The sequence below is a fragment of the Dromaius novaehollandiae genome, chromosome 1 (assembly GCF_036370855.1).
Source record: "Dromaius novaehollandiae isolate bDroNov1 chromosome 1, bDroNov1.hap1, whole genome shotgun sequence".
Taxonomy (NCBI): Eukaryota; Metazoa; Chordata; class Aves; order Casuariiformes; family Dromaiidae; genus Dromaius; species Dromaius novaehollandiae.
In genome coordinates, this window is record NC_088098.1 from 181,571,325 (window position 1) to 181,590,153 (window position 18,829).

Below are 18,829 nucleotides of genomic sequence, written 5' to 3' on the forward strand. Positions count from 1 at the left end.
CAACAGAGACAAGGCATCTCCAGAAATAACTGCCTCTCAGCTGAGAAGCGGCAACTGATCACACTCATCTGTGTAGAAGTAAAACTGGTACAACATCTCCAGAGAAAGATGGCATGATAAAACTAATCCTCTTACTTTGCATGTTTAATGACCTAGGAGCATACACATCCAGTCACTGAGTCTCACACAAGCATGTATAAGCTAAGCCTGAACTCGCGTATATGCAAATGACTGTACCTTTATACTCACTCTTCTACCCACACTCGCAAATACCTCAAGGGTTAAGGGCATCATATCAAAGACCATACATTTGCAATTTTGAAACTCAGATGTAATTTACTGTGCACTTTATTTAGCTTAATAAACTGTTAATTATCTTTCTATTATTTTTTTGCAGAATTAGTACATCTGCATCACATCACATTTCCTGGTCATTTTGCATTCTCTTCTGTAATGACAGAGATTGAACAATATATATCTGCAATGCATGCGTCTTCACTTTCTCCCCCTCCTTTTCAGATCACTTTTCTTAAACTCTCCCTGTTTTCAGGATCCTGTTTTCTCTCTGCCCTCCTTCATATCACAATAACAATGCAGATCAAAGATACAGAACACCTTCCTTTTGAGGAGTAACTACACAGAATAGCATTGTTCACTACGCAAAAAGACCAAGGAAGGGATTTAACTATCTATACAGTCATAAGTGACATCAGGGCAATAAAAAGGCACTGGTTGTTCACTAGCTCCAAATTAGCAAGTGTCAGATTCAATAAACTTAGGAAAAGAGTGTTTCACATGACATATAAAGTTATGGGATATCTTTCTTCTGTATTTTGTGGATGCCGAAATTTTACATAGGTTCAAATAACAACCGCGCAGATTCACCAAAAAAAAAATCTATTTGATAAATATATAAAATTGCCTAACCACAAAGATTTAAAGGCTGGGAGAACATTCTGAGGAACTATCCCTGCATATTTGCCCGACTCTCAGGCTCCTCGACAGACATCAGCTACTGGATGTGTTTGGAAACAGATTACCGGGACAGAAACTTTGCTCTGCAAAGCAAAGGAGAGTGCAAGATCATCAATCACAGAGACTGAACAAGAAAAGCTGGCCAGAGGGAAGATATCAGCTTTTGCTGCAGATTCAAGAAACTTAAGTTAGCTCAAAACACTACTTCTGCATAAAATGAAGAGATCACTCCTCTTCTGTATTAGTCTCCAATTTGTGAATTTGATAAAACAGAAGTTGAAGTAGTTGTCAAACCAGAAAGGGCATTCCAGCAATGGTTTGTACTAAGAATTAGTACACATGCTAAGGAGAATTTCAGAGTGGAAAATTCCTGTCTTCTACCTATGAAGCTGCAAATAAGACAGGCACATTTGTTCAAGAAATACTTGGAGGTTTTGGGTGGTTTTTGTTTTTTAAAAAATAAGTCTGTATTTCTCAATTTGGACTCATTTTTGTTCAAAATCTCCAAGAAAAAAGTTCAAAATTAAAGGATAATCTCAAAAAGAAACAGTATACAAGTTTCAAGCAGTGATGTGATTTACCAAACACATTTTGTCACAAATGCTACAGATTAGTAGTTTTGTAGTAATTACAAACAAGTACAAACAAAGATTATTTCTTCAAAACATATGTCCATATTTGATATTTATTTCAGATAATTGTTATAAAATTTTAACACACAAATATATAGAGTATTTTGATATCCAGGATTTCAAAAGTTTAAGCAGTCTCTTAGAGTTTGCTTAACTTAAAAGTTAGCTACATTTTCATAGTCCAAACTACAAAATTATTTTATCTTTGTTCTTTACACTATTTAATGCAACAATCAGCAAGTTATGAAGTGCATGTAACTGATTTTGATAAATGTCATCAATGTATATAACAGTGACTCTCTACAAGAACTTTCTCAATTTTTGAAAGGGTAATAATTGGTAACTTCATCCTTTCAGGCAGAACTATACATTTAAATTATTATTTTTTAAAAGTAAATTTTAAAGTGCAATACGTTTAATTTCCTCACCGCTACTAACCTCCAAGCAACTGTCACCTTTACATATTGCACTTGTTATACCCAAGCCCTATTCACATATGATGCATCCTCTTAACTAAGTCATTATACATCCAGAAACAACTCCATTGAGTGTAATTGCACAGCTATTACTTCATTTGGGAGCTGTTTTTTCCAGCTCCAAAGTGAATTTTACGCTACTTGAACACCTTCAGAAAAAAAAATACCAATTTCCTGATGGTAAATATGAAACAAGCATACACAATATTTACTATTTTTCTAACAAATATATGCCATACTAACCCAAAAGGAAGACAATTTTTGTGCATTATGCTTCAGGGGAAAAACAAACAAACAAGAAAAACCCACTCATCTTCCTTTCAACTAAATAGTGCTTCTTGAAAGCAACCTCTTTTGGCTTCACTGAGCCACCTTGAGCTAGAAGCAACCCACAGCGAAGCCTCCATGCACTCTCTCACATATGTGCCTTCATCACATTAAACTCCTCACAGCCTCCAATGTTCAATTCTTTTGCACACTGTGCCAATTCAAGTTAAAAATTTGCATTGTAATTTCTTCTTACACCTTTCGGTGCATTCTCTTTTGCACTTGCAACTCATTTCCTAAAAATTTTCTATTTCACAGTTCAGGATGCTTTTACCTTGGGTACAGTGGACAGTCCCCTCTAGAGGTCTATAAACCTTGCTGAAAATCTTTGATTTTTTATTTTTCCCCCAATTTTAACTAACATCATTGGAATTTATCTTTCTTTTCAGGAAATATGCTAGGCTACAGAAACATAAAAACATGATTACCATTTTATTTATCTAATACTTCCATTTCATTGGTACTACCACTATTACTTTATTCAGATCCTTTAGAAATCACTGGTTATGGCAACTCTTTTCTAGTTATTACAAGAGTAGGAATAAAGATATAAAATGCAAAGATAAAGTTTGCATATTACAGTAACTAATGCCCTTTCATCAAATATGACTACATTTGACCCCTTTCAGTTACCAATGAAATTAACTTGCCAAAAAAACTATTAAAAGTATTCCTTAATGTCTTATGCGAAACATGAGCACCTTTGCATTAAAATTCTAACTGAACAAGTGTGTACTAAAGTTATGAAACTAAACTCAAACTAAAACAGACCTTTTTGAAGACACTCTCACACCCAAGTGAGAGAGGAAAAAATGACTTGGAAAAAAAAGTCATCAAGAGAAGAGACTCAGCCAGTAGAAGAAAACAGTATTTTTCCAACAGTCTAGCTTTCAGTTTAATTTTGCTTTAGGTGAAATGCTTGCAAAAATAATGTTTTGAAGGTTAGGGCAAAGTTTTAAGAATCAAAATACTGGCAATCTATCCTCAGATTTTTACGATAATATACAAATAAAAGATTAGACTAATTCACACTATTTTTATGTCATTGTACAGATATTTGACAAAGTATTTGAGATGCATGAATTAACATCATTAGTTTTACTTGAAAACTCTGCTATGAATTAAATCACTTTTCAGCTGTCACTTTGTTCTGAAGAATCAAAATAAATGCAAATATACACACTGTGAGAATATATTTCAGATTATCTGTACCTTATTTAGCAGGCTATTTATTTAATATGCACTGCTGGTATATCACATTTTCCATAATCATATAGTACATTACAAAATAACTTTTTCACTATACACCAGAATAGCTCACAGTGGCATAATCATGTCAAATTTATTCTAACATAACCACTTTATTAAAAGGTCTTATTCCTATGTAAACTAAACCTTACAGGAGATGCACAACTTCTGGGCAGGAAAAATATGACAGTGCTAATTTGGCAGGGGGAAAAGCCGTTTGCATGTAAAAATATACACATATAACAAGCATCACCATACTGGTTCCTTGGCCAACAGGAATGTCATGAAGTTCGGCAAGGACGAAAACAGAGCTTGCAACAGTTCAGACAGGCAACCTGACGGGACAGGAGGCAGCTCTGTGGTTCCCCAAGGAACAGGAGTCAGCCCATAGTGATAAACACTTAAGATTTACTCAGCCAGCAAGTCAAGAGAAGTAGTTATTGCCTTCCTCCCAGCACAAAGCCTTGGCTAAAAGCTGTGACCAGTTTGGGGGCTCTCCAATATGACAAGAGGCCTACAAAAAGGCCACGAAGAGGTTTCGGGCGGCTAGAGCACATGTCATAGGGGCAGAAGCTGAGAGAGTTGTTGGCTGGTTTGTTAGGTTTGTTCAGCCTGAAAAAGAGCAGGCACAAAGAAGATCTAATTTCCCACATACACACTGCCTGAAGGTGGGTTATGGAGATGACAGACAATTCTCAGATTTAGAGTGAAACAATGAGGTGCAAGAGACACAGGTTGAAATGACGGAAATCCCATGGGACCCGAGGGAAAAAAATCTTCCCAATGAGTGGTTAAGCACTGGAACAGGCTGCCTTGGAGATACTCAAAGCTCACCTGGCAAGGCCTTAAGCAAGCTGACCTAACTCAGGACTTAGCCCCACTTTGAGTAAGGGGTGGGACCAGAATGACCTTCCCAAAGGCCCTCTTCCAACCTAAGTTTTTCTACAATATTTTTAATATCTAAAAAGAAAGCTAAACCTGGTGTCTTTACAAGAAGCAATGCCTCAAAATGCTTTCTCACAGGAATTTTTTTGTGCATTCTTTCCACTAATGATACTTAAAAGTTGATTTATTGAGGCTGAAACTAGTAATATGGTTAAAAGGCTATATTTTTAGTAGTGGAAGTATAATTTTAGTCATTTTTAATCACCTAATTTAACTTATCAGCTGTACTCATGAAGGAGACAATTAATATTTCTCAATTCAAGCTGTAAAATCTTACTTTATCACCATACAGAAACAGCACTGAACCATAAAACTACAAAATGAAACTTGGAAATATCATTAATTGATATTCTGTTATTTAAGCATGTCTACCATATCAGTGTCAAAGACCTGGACTACTTCTGCTTCAAGACACACTCATTAATTTGAGAAAGAACAGAACCTTAGCAGCTCCAGCGTCTACTGACTCAGAAAGCAAAATGCTAAGCAAACGCCTTAAGTTTTATTTGAAATTTTTTTAAAAGGATTATATCACCAACCTCCAAATCCCCCAAAACAGCTGCTGTCGTGGGTACTCTTCTTACAGAAGTGACTCTAACTAAAAAAATATAACTTTTGGAGACAATCCACTCACATCCCTCCTAAACATCAAAACAAACAAAGAAACAAGAAGTAGTAGTCACAACCTGCTCAGAAGACAAAGGATGAAAGATGAGTATTCGTTACTGAAACAAAAAAAATTTATGTTATAACTGAAGATGCTAAGCAGAAGAATATTTTATTTACAGCTGTGGCCATCTATGCTTAACGCACACATGCACCTATTATTATATAATTTTAACTCAACATAGCAAGTTTTTCTGCATACAGAGAAGCTATTTTCAATGCTGCTAAAGCAGCAGGTTTCTTTTTACTCCACTTTATGCTAAAAACAGCCATTTCTACACACCATTAAAACTAGATTTATAGTCTCTTTGCAAAAAATCACTGAAAGTAAAAATTGCAAAGACATACATACTTATGCAATGTAAAAGAACACGTTTTAAAACTAATACACTGCATTTCAATGATATATTTGAAAAGTTTGGGAGGTGCCAGCATATCAGAGGTTGTTGACTTGTTAGCAGTGACCAGAAGAACATAGCTGGCTACAGGTACAGAGATCTGAATATTTTTAAAACTGAAAAATACTACTGTATCCTTCAATTTGATCTCCTAACAAAAAAAAAAAAAAAAAAAAAAAAAAAAGATAAAGGACCTCCAAGAGGTATTTCCAAGTTGGAGTTCATAAGCTGCACATGCACTCTAGCAGTATTACTCAACCACTGATCTACAGATGCCCGTAGGCCTGTAAGACATGAGGTGATCAGGCAAATGACTGCAAAACAAAGTTTGGTATCCATAAGCACAGTTAAAACATGCTATCAGAAAGATGCTTTTACTCACCAGTAATACTTTTAATTAAAATGCTTGTATCTGTAACAGTAAAGTTTCATTAGAGCAAACACTTTTGCAAAGCTATTAAGAACTGAAAGACCAGTTTGCACAAGAGAAAACATGCATTGCTTTTACAAGTGTTTTGCTGGAACGACATTCACACAAAGCTGGACTTGTAAACCAAACTATCTTAAATCTGATGCAGATAAAGACTTCTTTGACAAATCAAGGGACAATTTTAAAAGCAGTGCAACTAAATGGAAGAAGAGAGACAAGTAAGAAAGACACACTGGAAAGGAAGTCACTGTAATTAATACAAAGCAAGATCAATGCACAGACAGTCTGTCTTCCCACAAAGTGGGAAGAAATAGCTTGTCGCTGCTATAAACAAAACACAGAAAAGAGATGTGGCCAGACACCAGGAAAGGTTCCTTCCATACAGTTTACTAAAACACTCTCTGAAATAACAAGGCGGGGGGGGGGGGGGGGTTAGGGTTAGGGTTAGGGTTAGGGTTAGGGTTAGGGTTAGGGTTAGGGTTAGGGTTAGGGTTAGGGTTAGGGTTAGGGTTAGGGTTAGGGTTAGGGTTAGGGTTAGGGTTAGGGTTAGGGTTAGGGTTAGTCTTGAAGCAGAAGTAGTCCAGGTCTTTGACACTGATATGGTAGACATGCTTAAATAACAGAATATCAATTAATGATATTTCCAAGTTTCATTTTGTAGTTTTATGGTTCAGTGCTGTTTCTGTATGGTGATAAAGTAAGATTTTACAGCTTGAATTGAGAAATATTAATTAATACTTAGTATTTTAGAATTGTGACCTCATGTTACTGAGGAAGAGAAAGGATTTGAATTCAGGGCTCTAACATTCAAGAGATTATCCTAACCACCCAGACAGAGGATAAATAACAGGAGAGTAACATACAGTCTTCATTCATCTGTTTTTTGCATTATGCTGTAATCCAGGCTTTCAATTCCATTCCTTCACTTTTATTTAATAAATCACAGGAATGTTTCACGTGAATAAAAACTATTTTTTTCTAGTCAGTCACTGAGGGGGAGTGGGGGGGGGGGAATCAATGTCTTGCACAAGTTTAATTCCAAGTGACTAGTAATTATTATTAGCAGATAAAAGTTATGTTTTTAATTTGATAATCAAACAACAATGGAACACACTAATTCTTCTGCATATAACACATCCACAAAAATTACAAACTCAGTAAATCCAGGGAAGAAACTGAAAAACATTCAAGAGTGGAAGTCTGCAGCTGTAAAACACCACAATTTCATCTGAATATATACTAGATCTGAATCGTCATCTGAATCATAGCTAGAACATAATATAATCTAGAATTGCAATTTCTATTAAGCTTTTTCCATTTCTTCATGTTATTATCACATGACAACATGATTAGGTTAGGAACTCAAATGTAACCTAAGGAAACAGAAAAGAGAGTGAACAAAGAAGTTGAAAAAAAGGTTTCCCTTCCCTTGTATTCCCCTTTCCCAAACTTATAGAAGACTACCCTTCGGCTATCTCTTAGCAGCATTTTCCAAGGAAAATTTTTTCTAACTCAAAAAATATGCAATATTTTTTCTGCCTTTCAAGGAAGTCCAAGACCATGGTGAGCATTAACCATGAATTGCTGTAATAAATGTGATCAAGGCTGAAAACTTGGTGGATTGACAAAACTCAACATGGCAAGAATAGAAAACACTCAAAGTGCTTGTTTTGTCATTTGTTCCTCCCGCATAGATTTTCTCAGTTCAGCCAACCATTCAAAAGCAAGCGCTGAAATCTGTGCAACAAATGTTTCAAGCCACCTTCCAATGGAGAGACTTCATTAGCCCTCAAAAGAAAAAAAAAAACCCTGACTTTATTTAATGACCCAATGTTGGTTTGAAATCATTTCATGCTACACTTTCAAGAGTAACTTTCACTATTAAACAAACCCAAACTGATTTAGCTTTTGAATATTGCGTAAAACATTAAGTATATGCATTGATACAGTCACTTCCTTCACTTATCTTGATTTTCATAGTTACAAAGAATAGACTTGATATTATTTTGTGGCAAAAATACATACAAAGTTGCAAACAGCAATCCATAAGTGAAGAGCTACAAAGAGGAAGAGGACAAGTACTTGCCACAGAAGAATTTCAAACTGTTAAACTAGCTGAGCTGCAGCTCTCAAGTCTATCAATAATTACGCATATGCAGACGTATATCTGTGTACTATATATGTCACATTTGAAAAAAAAAACCCCACAACTCTCTGAATAAGTTTTCAAAACCAAGAACAATTACTACGTTCATTACACATCCCATTTTCAAAAAAGTGCAGCTTGACAGATCCCATTTTTTACATAAGGCTCCTCTCAGCGTTCCCTAGCAGCTCAACACTTCAACACAAGATCGGCCTCGTTCAGAAATCACTACTCTGCCTAAAGTGAGAACCAGACCCTTGAAAATTACCCACTTTTCTTCAGTTCCTTCACTGACTTTTTTTTCCTTCTCTCCTTCCTCAGTTAAATGAAAACCTAAGCACTTGCAAGTACTGTCAACTACAAAACAAAGTGTTCTAAGAACCTGAAAAAAGTAATGCTTCTTTGACGTTACCAGTCTAAACAGTACTTCAGAATGAAACACTTCTGCCTCGTATTTAAAACTTTCTTGGATACAATACCACAACTTAACAAATAAAAAAAGGGGAGGTTTCAAGAACATCCAGGAAACTTAACTGCCCTGATGCCTTTGAAAGTCTCCCTCATTCTCACTGTAGTGACGGTAATGGTAATTATGGTAACATTACTCAAAAGAAAGGAGTGTAAATGTTCTTCCATAATGGCATATCTCTCTATCAAACAATAAAACATACCAAGATGAACCATTTAACTGTTGAAAGTGTTATTTTCCCCATTTGCTATACTGTCATCAATATAAGTGAGAGTTAAATAAGTGATTATGTTTTCCTAAAATGTGAAAATAATGTTTTAATGCACCTGGTGAGGATTCTGGATAGTACATACTTACAGTCCATGTTTTAACGATATCTCCTGATTTACATCTATAAAATTACTTAAATATTGTGATAAACACATAAGTTTTTTTTTTTTTACAATAGTAAAAGAATATAAGAGAATCAAACTTCAGCAGATTGCAAACAATTTTAATATGAGTCAACAGAAAAGAGACTTAGTGATAAGCGTGCCGACTAGTATCCAAGAGTAACAGCAGCTACACAAGAGTCAAACTTTTACAGCTAACATTCAGAGATGCATCCAAGACAACCTCGCTAACTCCAAACTGACAAGATAACCTTTTAGCAAGTGGCACTGCTATAATACAGCAGATGCAAGTAACAACTCCAGCAGTCAGAAAGCACTGGGCAAATATTCTTACATACTTTGCTCTTTGAGAAGATCTGATATTCCATAATTCGTAACAGGCCACAGCAATCTGACATACAAAAGTCACAATGATAAAAGATGGTTTTCATTCTTCATCTAATGAAATTCATTAAATTGTTGCTGAGCTATAAGCTGTCAGCACTGTTTCTCACTCACATTTCCTTGGGAAAATGCTGGCAGCCAGTCTTAAACTGAGTTCTAAGCCTGAGCCCAAGCCAGAGAAACAGCTGCCACTGCACTAAGAATATCTTGGAACTGTCTGAACACGCGTGCCTTCTCCTCTTCTGGCTTCCCTCAACAGCTTTTATTCAGACATGACAACGCAAGAAGCTCATAGTCATCTGGAGCACTATATGAGACAAACAACGGGGGGAAAAAAAAAAAGTCAATCTTGACCACACTCACCAGGTAGTGTTCTCTGTCAAACATGCAACTTCAGCAGTCTATTTTCTAACTCAGAATAAGTCTTCTCTTCCCATCAGCTAATATCATTACTCCCATTTCTAATGCCTGTGCTACATTTCTTCAAGAGAAAGGTTCAAAATGATGCCATTGTAAGAGTTCCCATCATTTTCTTTAATGGAATTAAATATACTCCTTTTACTCACATGCCCCTTCCCCCCCCCAAAAAAAAGAAAAAACGTCCTCTTCTTCAAAAAATGAACCACATGAAGAGCTTGGAGAAGCAGTCTTTACATTTGCTTCAATGTTACTGTTATGAGCATCACAGAACAAGCAAACCACTAAATAATTAATGTATAGGATATTTTCAAAGCTAACATTCCTAGTAGCAATTTTGTCTGTTAAATTAAGCTTCAGGATGTCTCTGTATCGCTACATACTCCCATATGTATTATTTACATTAAGATGTAAAGTGGTATTTAAGTAAAATATGCACACATAAAAAAAAAGCTGAACATCTGTTTGTTATTGGTATAAATGACAACAGTACCTCACTGCAAATTCTCCAACCACCCTCCCCTCAACCTGTTGCTCAGCGAATCCAGCATCTGGGAAGTCTGAAACATACAGTGTCTGAGCAGAGCCAAATCATGTCTCGAGAGTCTCATAGCATGGTTTTAGAGTGCACAATCTCTGTGAAGAGCTCTCCCCTGAGACCTCCTTTGCCTGTATGCAACATCTAGTCCAGAACCCCCAAATTTTCAATTTCTAGAAAGAATAAGTTATCTGATTAATAATTTAAATCTCCGGGAACATTAAGTTTGAATTACCTCTGCTTTTACTTTTGTTCACATCGTAAGAGAAACTGACAGCTAGGAAAAAGTAGACTTCTTAAACACATCGCTATTTTCATTAACTCACTCTTCCATTGGGAAGTTCATCTGGCTTTGCTGGTAAAAGCAAGCAATAATCAAGCATGCTGCTATTCCACCCTGCCCAAGTCTCTCTCTCAAATCTCTGTCAAGAGTACATTTTTAAACTTTCCCTTTACAGTATACTTAGAAGCCCAAATCGTGGGAGGAAAGAGGTAAATCTGCCCTAAGTGGTCAATTACAATTACAACTGTGTAACAAGCTCCACCCATTTACCTCATTTAGATGATGATATCAATTAGTTCATCAATAAACAAATCAATATGAAATATTACAAAACTTAGAAGGTATCTTCAACTCAGAGATAATGTATACTTTTCAATATAAGATCAAAGAGCATGAGAAGAAAAAGAGGCAGAAAGAAGGAAACTACTACCTCACTGAGTCAAATACAGTAAATAACACCTGACCTCATAATATATTGGCATCTCGAAAAGAAGGCAAAGCCTATGAGTTACAAGACTAAGTAAAAAACTTTTGAAGGGAAACTAAATACTTCTGAAGTCTCCAAAGACTCCAAAAAGGAAACTAGCTACAGAAAGTCTACATGCTTCTACAGAATGCATTCATTGAAGAGAATCAACCTGAAACACACCGTATGATGAAAAGGTGGGTGTTAAAAAAAGTCCGTAATAATTTAAAGAACTTTCACCTTTAAAATTGTTTTAAGTAGACTACACACTTTTTATTCATTTCTTGAGTAAAGAGTTCACAGTAGCAACCTTCTTCATTCAAATCTGCAACAATTCTATAAACAAAGAATACCTTAAACCAGTCCTTCAGCTTCCTAGCACATTAGTCAGAGAAACCAGCATGTAAAGACTGTGTCCCCAAAGAAGATTCCTAAATTGATCCGAGAGCTGGCATAACAAGTCAAGAGAAGGAGAGGCCCTTCCGGCAACTAATAAAAAACCAGACGCTGAGTTGCAGTAAGGCAACAGAAACTACACCCAAGGCTGAGTCCAGAGGGGTCTGTCACACTTACTTGTCTTTTCTCTTTGCCCCATTACTGAACGTCCTGTTCCTTTCTCTCCAGATTCCCACCTCCTCCTTCCCCACTCCAAACGAGAGGAGAAAATCCTTCTCTCAGCAGAACTACAGCGTGAAGATAAATACCTATGATATAAAAATAAGAAAAGAAAGTGTGGATGTGCTTATCTGATCCAGATCTATCTAATAAGGTGGCCTTCCTCCAAGAGTGGCTAGAAGCAGGCAACTTGGGGAAAGAATGTAAGACATGGGCAAATATAGAGAGAAATGCTTGGAATAATTCCTAGCTTCAGGCAATTCTAGAGCTAGTAGCTGCATTCTACCATGAGGTTCAGCATTCAGTACATCTACCCCTACCTGATTCTGTCTAATTACTATTTTAACCCACTTATATTTTTCTGCTCCACAATATTATGTGGCAATTAAGTTCCACAATTCAATTGCACATCGCTTGAACAGCTACTTAAATTTTCATCAAGTAGCATGGTTAATTCAATTCACTAGGTGGCCTAATTCTTATGCTAAGAAAAATGACTATTCTTGCTTGCCAGTCATCATTTCTATAAGATCTATGGATTTTAAAGACCTCTATCACCTCTCCCCTTATTCTTCTGTTTTCCAAACTAAAGACCTTCATCTTCCCCAGCACAGATCTCCATACCTCTGATCCAACATCTCTCTTTTTTTTCGTTGTCTATGAAAGCCTTGCTGTGTTGGGATGGTTACATTAGTGCACACTGTTCAAGTTTTTAATACACCATTGATTTACATAAAGACTAAAATAATTTGGTAGGCCATTATGTCTTTCTGAATAATTCCTAACAGCTCTGTGACCCCTGCCCTTTTCTAAAGTAACACCAGTCTTAGAGAGCTCATCATTGTTTATACTGGTTTGCATTATTTTCCCTCCACATGCATCATTTGGCATTCATCAAAACTGAACTATACTTGCCATCTGAAACTACTAGGCAATGGTATCATAACATTGCTCTGCAACTATACAGTCAATTTAGATTTTACTAACCTGAATATACCAGCAAACTGCTATGGTGCCACACCACTATCATTCCTTAAGAGTATTATTCAATATGAAAAAGTCTTAGATCCCAGCAGAAATCCACTGATATCTTTATTCCATCATGAAGCAACCATTTGTTCCTTTATCTTATTTCTCATGTTTTAACCAACTGTCCACAGGATAAGCTTCCATCCTCATCAAGAAAGCTTAAGAAACTTTGATCAAGGTCTATCGTCAAATATTTTTTAAAAATTCAAGAGCACTATATCAATCATATCTTAGTTACATGGTCACTGAACCCTGCAAACAATTCTGAAAAGGTCCACGATGATCAATTTCACTCTGCTTAAGCCAAGAAAGTTTGCCACTTCCCCTGTTACATTTATTGAAGGGACTGATAATCCTCCTCTTAGAATAGTTATCAATTTTACTCATACTGTCTGACTTACCAACCTCTAATTTTACAGATAACACAAAAATAAAACAGTATCGTATTAGCTATCTTCCATTTCTCTCTTTCCAATAATAGCTTAAATTAATAGATTAAAACACTACTGTTAGTAAGAATGTACGAAATGCTCTAGTGAGACAGGCTCATGGTTCATCTAGGCCAGCGTTCTGCCAGTGGACAGTGGAAAGGCTCCTTAGGAACAGCTTAAGACCCCAGTCACTTCCTGCAGTCTGCTCCTCTCATACTCCTGCAAGACCGTCACAATCAGTGGATTATGATTATTAGAGGATACATCACTATTTCCTTTAAAAATCTGTTTATAGGAGTACTGTACATAAAATAGTGTAATTTTTTTTCAGCCTGCTGATACAATTTGCCTCCACAACCTATGCGGCAACAAATGCTACACCTTCACCATCACTGTGTAAAAATACTTTGTTTCCTACTGTGAAACCAGAATGCTACTAGCTTAGTAAGTGCTTCCTCCATCCAGCCTCGCAGAATTCAGTGCGCAACAACGTTGCAGGATTTGGGGAGTAACAGCTCAACAGTCCTTTTACCTACTGCCTTCAGATTAAATAAACCTTACTAAGTTTTCCACCTTCAGCTTTCTCCAGTTTAAGGAGCTCCCAACACGTCAGTCTCCCAGAAGAGAGCTACTCCGTCATAGCTCCCTCATCAGCCCCTTCCATCTCCTTAACTATTTTAGTTATCCTTCTCTGTATCTTTTTAACTATTTATTACATCCATATCCTAGTTTCTTTGAAATCTTGGGACGATTCCATACAATTCCAGTAATTTGTTACTACTTAGCAACTTCTTAAAAAAAAAAACAAAACCTGTATTAGTTTCTCAAGCTTATTTCCATTAACAGAAGGTACAGTATCAGACCTTCTGAGCTCCTCCAGAGCGAAAATGGCTATATATATGTGCAGATATATCTACACAAACAAAACATAAAGAAACAAGGTTATAACAATCCATTATTCCTGATCCCACAAGAATGCAAACAAATCATGCCAGCCAGCGTGGGATACACCTTGACAAAAGAATGCAACTATGCAGCACTTGGCTTTGTATTGTAACTTCGTGATTTCACAAGTACCAATCAAATTTCATAAGCCACATAGGTAAGTCATTACAGGACTGTCATAAATTTCAAGAGTGAGATGCATCTCTCCTGTGAATCACTGGATTATTCCTCTGTGTAGGGAACATATTTTATCCAGGCTGGGCTTGTTTCATATACAGTATAGGGATGAAATTCAGCTGAGCTTGCCAAAGAGCTTTCAGAGGACCAGCAAAGGAACATGTAAGCAAAAGGCATCATCTTGTAGGATCCTGTAACCAACTACTTTCCTGAACTCCTGCTGCATTCTTACAGACTGGTGTTAGGTTAGTTCCTTTGGCATTTCCCTGCATTTCTAAGTGTACACCTATTCCCATTTTACAGCTTGAAGATCACATCACATGGTTAATCCTATAAGAAAAGTTAGCTAGGACAGACTCATCTTAAATCTAAAGTTAACCATTATGCAGCACATTACTTAAATACTTCCACAGAAGTCAATTTAAAATAGGTCCATATACACAAAGTATATAGCTTTCATTTACAAAACATATCGAACCTAGACTAGATTGATGCCAGCATTGCTAAACACTCATGTTTCCAAATAACCAATGAAATTCTGATGCTTCTTCATCTCTAGTAATAACTTGCCATACTGGGAACATTACTTACGCAGTCTTCAAAACATGCAAAATTTTACAAGACTATATAGTGGGTTTTTTTGCTTTAGCCCTACTAATTTTTATGGCATCATATACTGTAAGAAAAGCAATCTGTACCACCTGATAAGGAACTCGCTTGTAGTTTTTAGTTATACTAAGAAATTCTTCAGGTATGCACCTTGCAGGTCTTACTCTCCCACATTCAGAGATCAACCAGTCACCAGACTGATCAGTGGGACCACAGGCTAGTCCTGCTGCAGGACACAGTATATTGTTCATTCACCTTCCAAAACTTTGAGACATTTTCATGTAATAAACTGCCAAGTTCTGCAAGGTCTAGGACACTGAAGACGTCCTGGATTGCTTTCTTGTTCTCCTATGAAATGCTACTTGGGAGACTTTCCAAAAACAAACAAACAAAATGAAGTTTGCTGCAGACCACTGAGAAATGTTCATGGTTTGCACAAAGAGGGTTCATTCTGCAGTCCTTTTGGACTTCATGTCCAGTACATAGCTGCTTGGAATTGTAGAACACTGGATTCAATAATTTAGGTTCCATTTAGGTCTATACGTTAATGGCAGCTTTGGAAAATTTGTTCCAAAATTCAGGACTGTATCTATAACAGTACAAAAAGAGAATTCTCTCTTCCTCTCAGCCCTCCTCTCCATAAATGTTTGGTAAAATAAAAAAAATAAATAAAGAGAGAGAGAGAGAGAGAGAGTGTTAACACACAACACACAACTTCCCTTCCAAGACAAAGTATCTTTTCACCACAATGTAATACAAACGCACACTATTTAATCTCACGTTTGGACATACAGCTTCTAAGGTACAGTGTACTATATAATGAAAAGAACTAGCCTCAAAAAACATGCACTTTTTAAGACAGCTGCAAGGAAATCTCCTCCTCTTTAAAAAACCTGCAGTTCTGTTCACAAACTACTGAGGTCTTCTACCTATTTTCATGAAATATATCCCCCTCCAAAACCCAACCTATGTTCCCAGCATTAGCTGTCTGTAGGAAAACTTCCTGTAGCTGTATGTAAAGAAACTTCCTCTCTGAAAAGTTCTTGAAATACTTAACTGATATACTGAAACAAATCAAAAAAGCAAACAAATTTCTAGACAAATTGTCAATAAATGACTCTAACAATAGCTGTTTGAAAAAAAGTATACTATATTGCATTAACTACACTATGTCACTGCTTTACTGGGAAACAAACTTCATACTCAGAGACATAACAAAAACTAATTGCAAAAATTCATGTAAACAAGTGTTTATAGTAACTTATCTTTAAAGATCTACAAAAGTTATGGTAACTGAATTGGAATAGGCAGTATCTCACAAGCTAGCAGATTTGCAACTATGGAACAATAGTTTCTTAATCTGTTCTGGTGCTTCAATTGTTTCTGTGGGGACAGATTTTAATGCATAAACTCAGCTTCAATTTTTGCACTAAGAAACATAACCATTTGACATGAGGAGACACCAACCAAAGAAGAGACCAAAAGAAATTGGTACTAAACATGATTTAACTGCAAGTGTACATCAGAAACACACGTTAAATAACACAACTGTAGCATGCGTGTTAAAGGACTTTAGGATCTGCTACTAATAATAAGAGGACAGCAAAGTCACAAGCATGACAGCAAAGGCAAAACAATTAAAAGCACAGATGTCGAGGTTATTATTTTAAAGTACCTGAAAACTTATCTAAAGAACATTTCTGATGTGTTATTTCTTTTTCCCACTCCACCTCATTTTCCTGAGAAGTACAGGTGTTCATTCCCCTTTCCCTTGTGCCACCCTTCCCAATACAACTCAGTCAAAGCATACTTCCAGCAGACCAGATAATCAGCCCACTACTTGCCTGATCATCTTTCAGTCACTGTGTTTTCGGTTCACACCCTGCAACTTTTTAAGAATGATGAGTGATTAATAGCCATTAACAATATACACCCCGAAGGAGAAAGACAAACGATGCAGAATAACATACCTCGCCTCGTATTTGTAGCACCTAAAAGCAGTTTAACAATGGCATTCATTAAACTGACCAAGTAGCAAAACATCTAATAATTTAAAGTTGTGTGATAAAGTTTTGAATATATAACAAAAAACACGAAAAGCATAAATTATTCAGTTACTTTTATGGAAAGCCTTCTCCTTTTTGGAGAGCAAAAAGCATGGGAAAAGGGAATAAGTTTAGGTTATAAAAATTATCATAAGTAACTAATTAAGATTGTTTCAATCCACTAATAGCCAGTAATCACAGGACTATACTGAACTTTACACACCCTTAAAGAAATAGTATTTTTGAAGTGTGTGATACACTTACTCAAGAAACAGACCTAAAGACACTAATTTTCCTCAAACTGGTATCACAAAGCTATACTGTGAAAACTAGCTAAACCAAATTTGTAACAGCAGAAAGGTAACAGATTAGCATATTTACGAAAGCTCTTCCATGTGCTTTGTTTTAATCCAAACTTGAAAGAAGTCCTATCAAGCGTATTACCATAAAAACAACAATTAAAATATGATACTTGTTTTAATTCTTTATGTTAGCCATAAATGAAAGTACAACCCAGTAAAACCGCGAAATTAAACTAAAAGCATGGAAATAAAACTACCCCTCGAACACCACCGGAAATAACGATACTTCCACAATTTAAGCGGTTTTCTCAAACACAGCCAAAATAAATTGCTCTGTGGCGTGGTACTTAGTAACGAGCTTTTGCTCTGGGGAAAGAGCTGCAGGTTGTCGAGGAGAAGAGGCAAAGCGTTGACTAATAAGGGAATTACACTGATCAGTAAGGCATCAAGTTCTGGTCAACGAGCCGACGCACCTCCAGGCTAGCACACAACAAGCCGAGTTTGCACTGGGTATTTGGAAACCACAACGCATCGAGACGCCCCGCCGAGGAAGCGATAAGGTGCCCAGCGATTAGCACAAACTGGAGAGGAGCAGTAGCCGGATTGCAGCCTCGAGTGCGGGTTTAACCGACTTCAGCCGCACTTGCTCTAGCTCATCCTCTTCACGGAAAGGGCTGCACTAGCACGGCGCGATTAAAAATAACACCAGATCCGCACCGCGCCGACACCACGGAGGGCCCGCGCGGGGGTCATGTCACCCTGCCCCTTTCTCGCCGCTTCCTGAAGACGAGCGCACGCTCACCGAGAAATAAAACACAAAGAAAGGGATAAACACCCGGGCCTCCCCCACACACGCACCCCGCCGCTCGGCCCGCCGGCATGGCGGTGAGGCGGCGCCGCGGCCTAGCGCAGGCGGGCGGCGGGGCCGGGCGGCGCCACTTACCAGCCCGCCTCGGAGAGCTCGGCCGCGGCCCCGCCGGCCATGGCGCCGCCGCCGCTCCGCACCCGGCTCAGCGCCGCCGAGCGCGGGGCGGGCGCCGCGGCGAAGCACGGAGACAAGCGGAGCCCGCTGCTTCCCCGCCCCGCGGCCTCTGCGGGCACGGGGCCCGGCCGGCTCTCCGGCGGGGCGGCCGGGCGAGGGAGGCAGACAGGGAGGGAGGCAGGCGGCGGCGCACACGCAGACGAACAAAGCCCGCGACCGGCGCCAGCGCCGCTCCCCGCCCCTGCGCCGCAGCGGCAGGACGAGGCGGGCGGGGCGGAGTGAAGCCGCTGCCGCCATGACGGGGACGGGAAAGCGCGAGGGCAGAGCAGCGCCGTCGGGGCCTCTGCTGCCCCGGGCGTTCCCGAGGCCGGTGTCTCCCGCCGAGGCCCGAGGTTTGCCCGCGTCTCCTGCGTGCGGCCTCGGCCCCCTGCCCGGGGCAGCCCGGCCAGGCCGGGGGGCCTTGGCTTGGCGCTGCTCGGTTCAGCTTTTCTTGCAGATAAAC

General features: G+C 38.2%; 1 protein-coding gene across 3 annotated transcripts in view; it reads right to left on the minus strand.

Moving 5' to 3' along the window:
• TDRD3 (tudor domain containing 3) overlaps positions 1 to 18,563 on the minus strand; it is a 114,403-nt gene extending 95,840 nt beyond the window's left edge. For all 3 annotated transcript variants that reach the window (XM_064504779.1, XM_064504780.1, XM_064504781.1), the window contains exon 1: positions 18,289 to 18,563. In XM_064504779.1, the coding sequence (XP_064360849.1) occupies positions 18,289 to 18,329 (41 nt within the window). In that variant the 5' untranslated portion in view covers positions 18,330 to 18,563. The remainder of the gene's footprint in view (positions 1 to 18,288) is intronic.
• Positions 18,564 to 18,829: the final 266 nt, after the last annotated feature.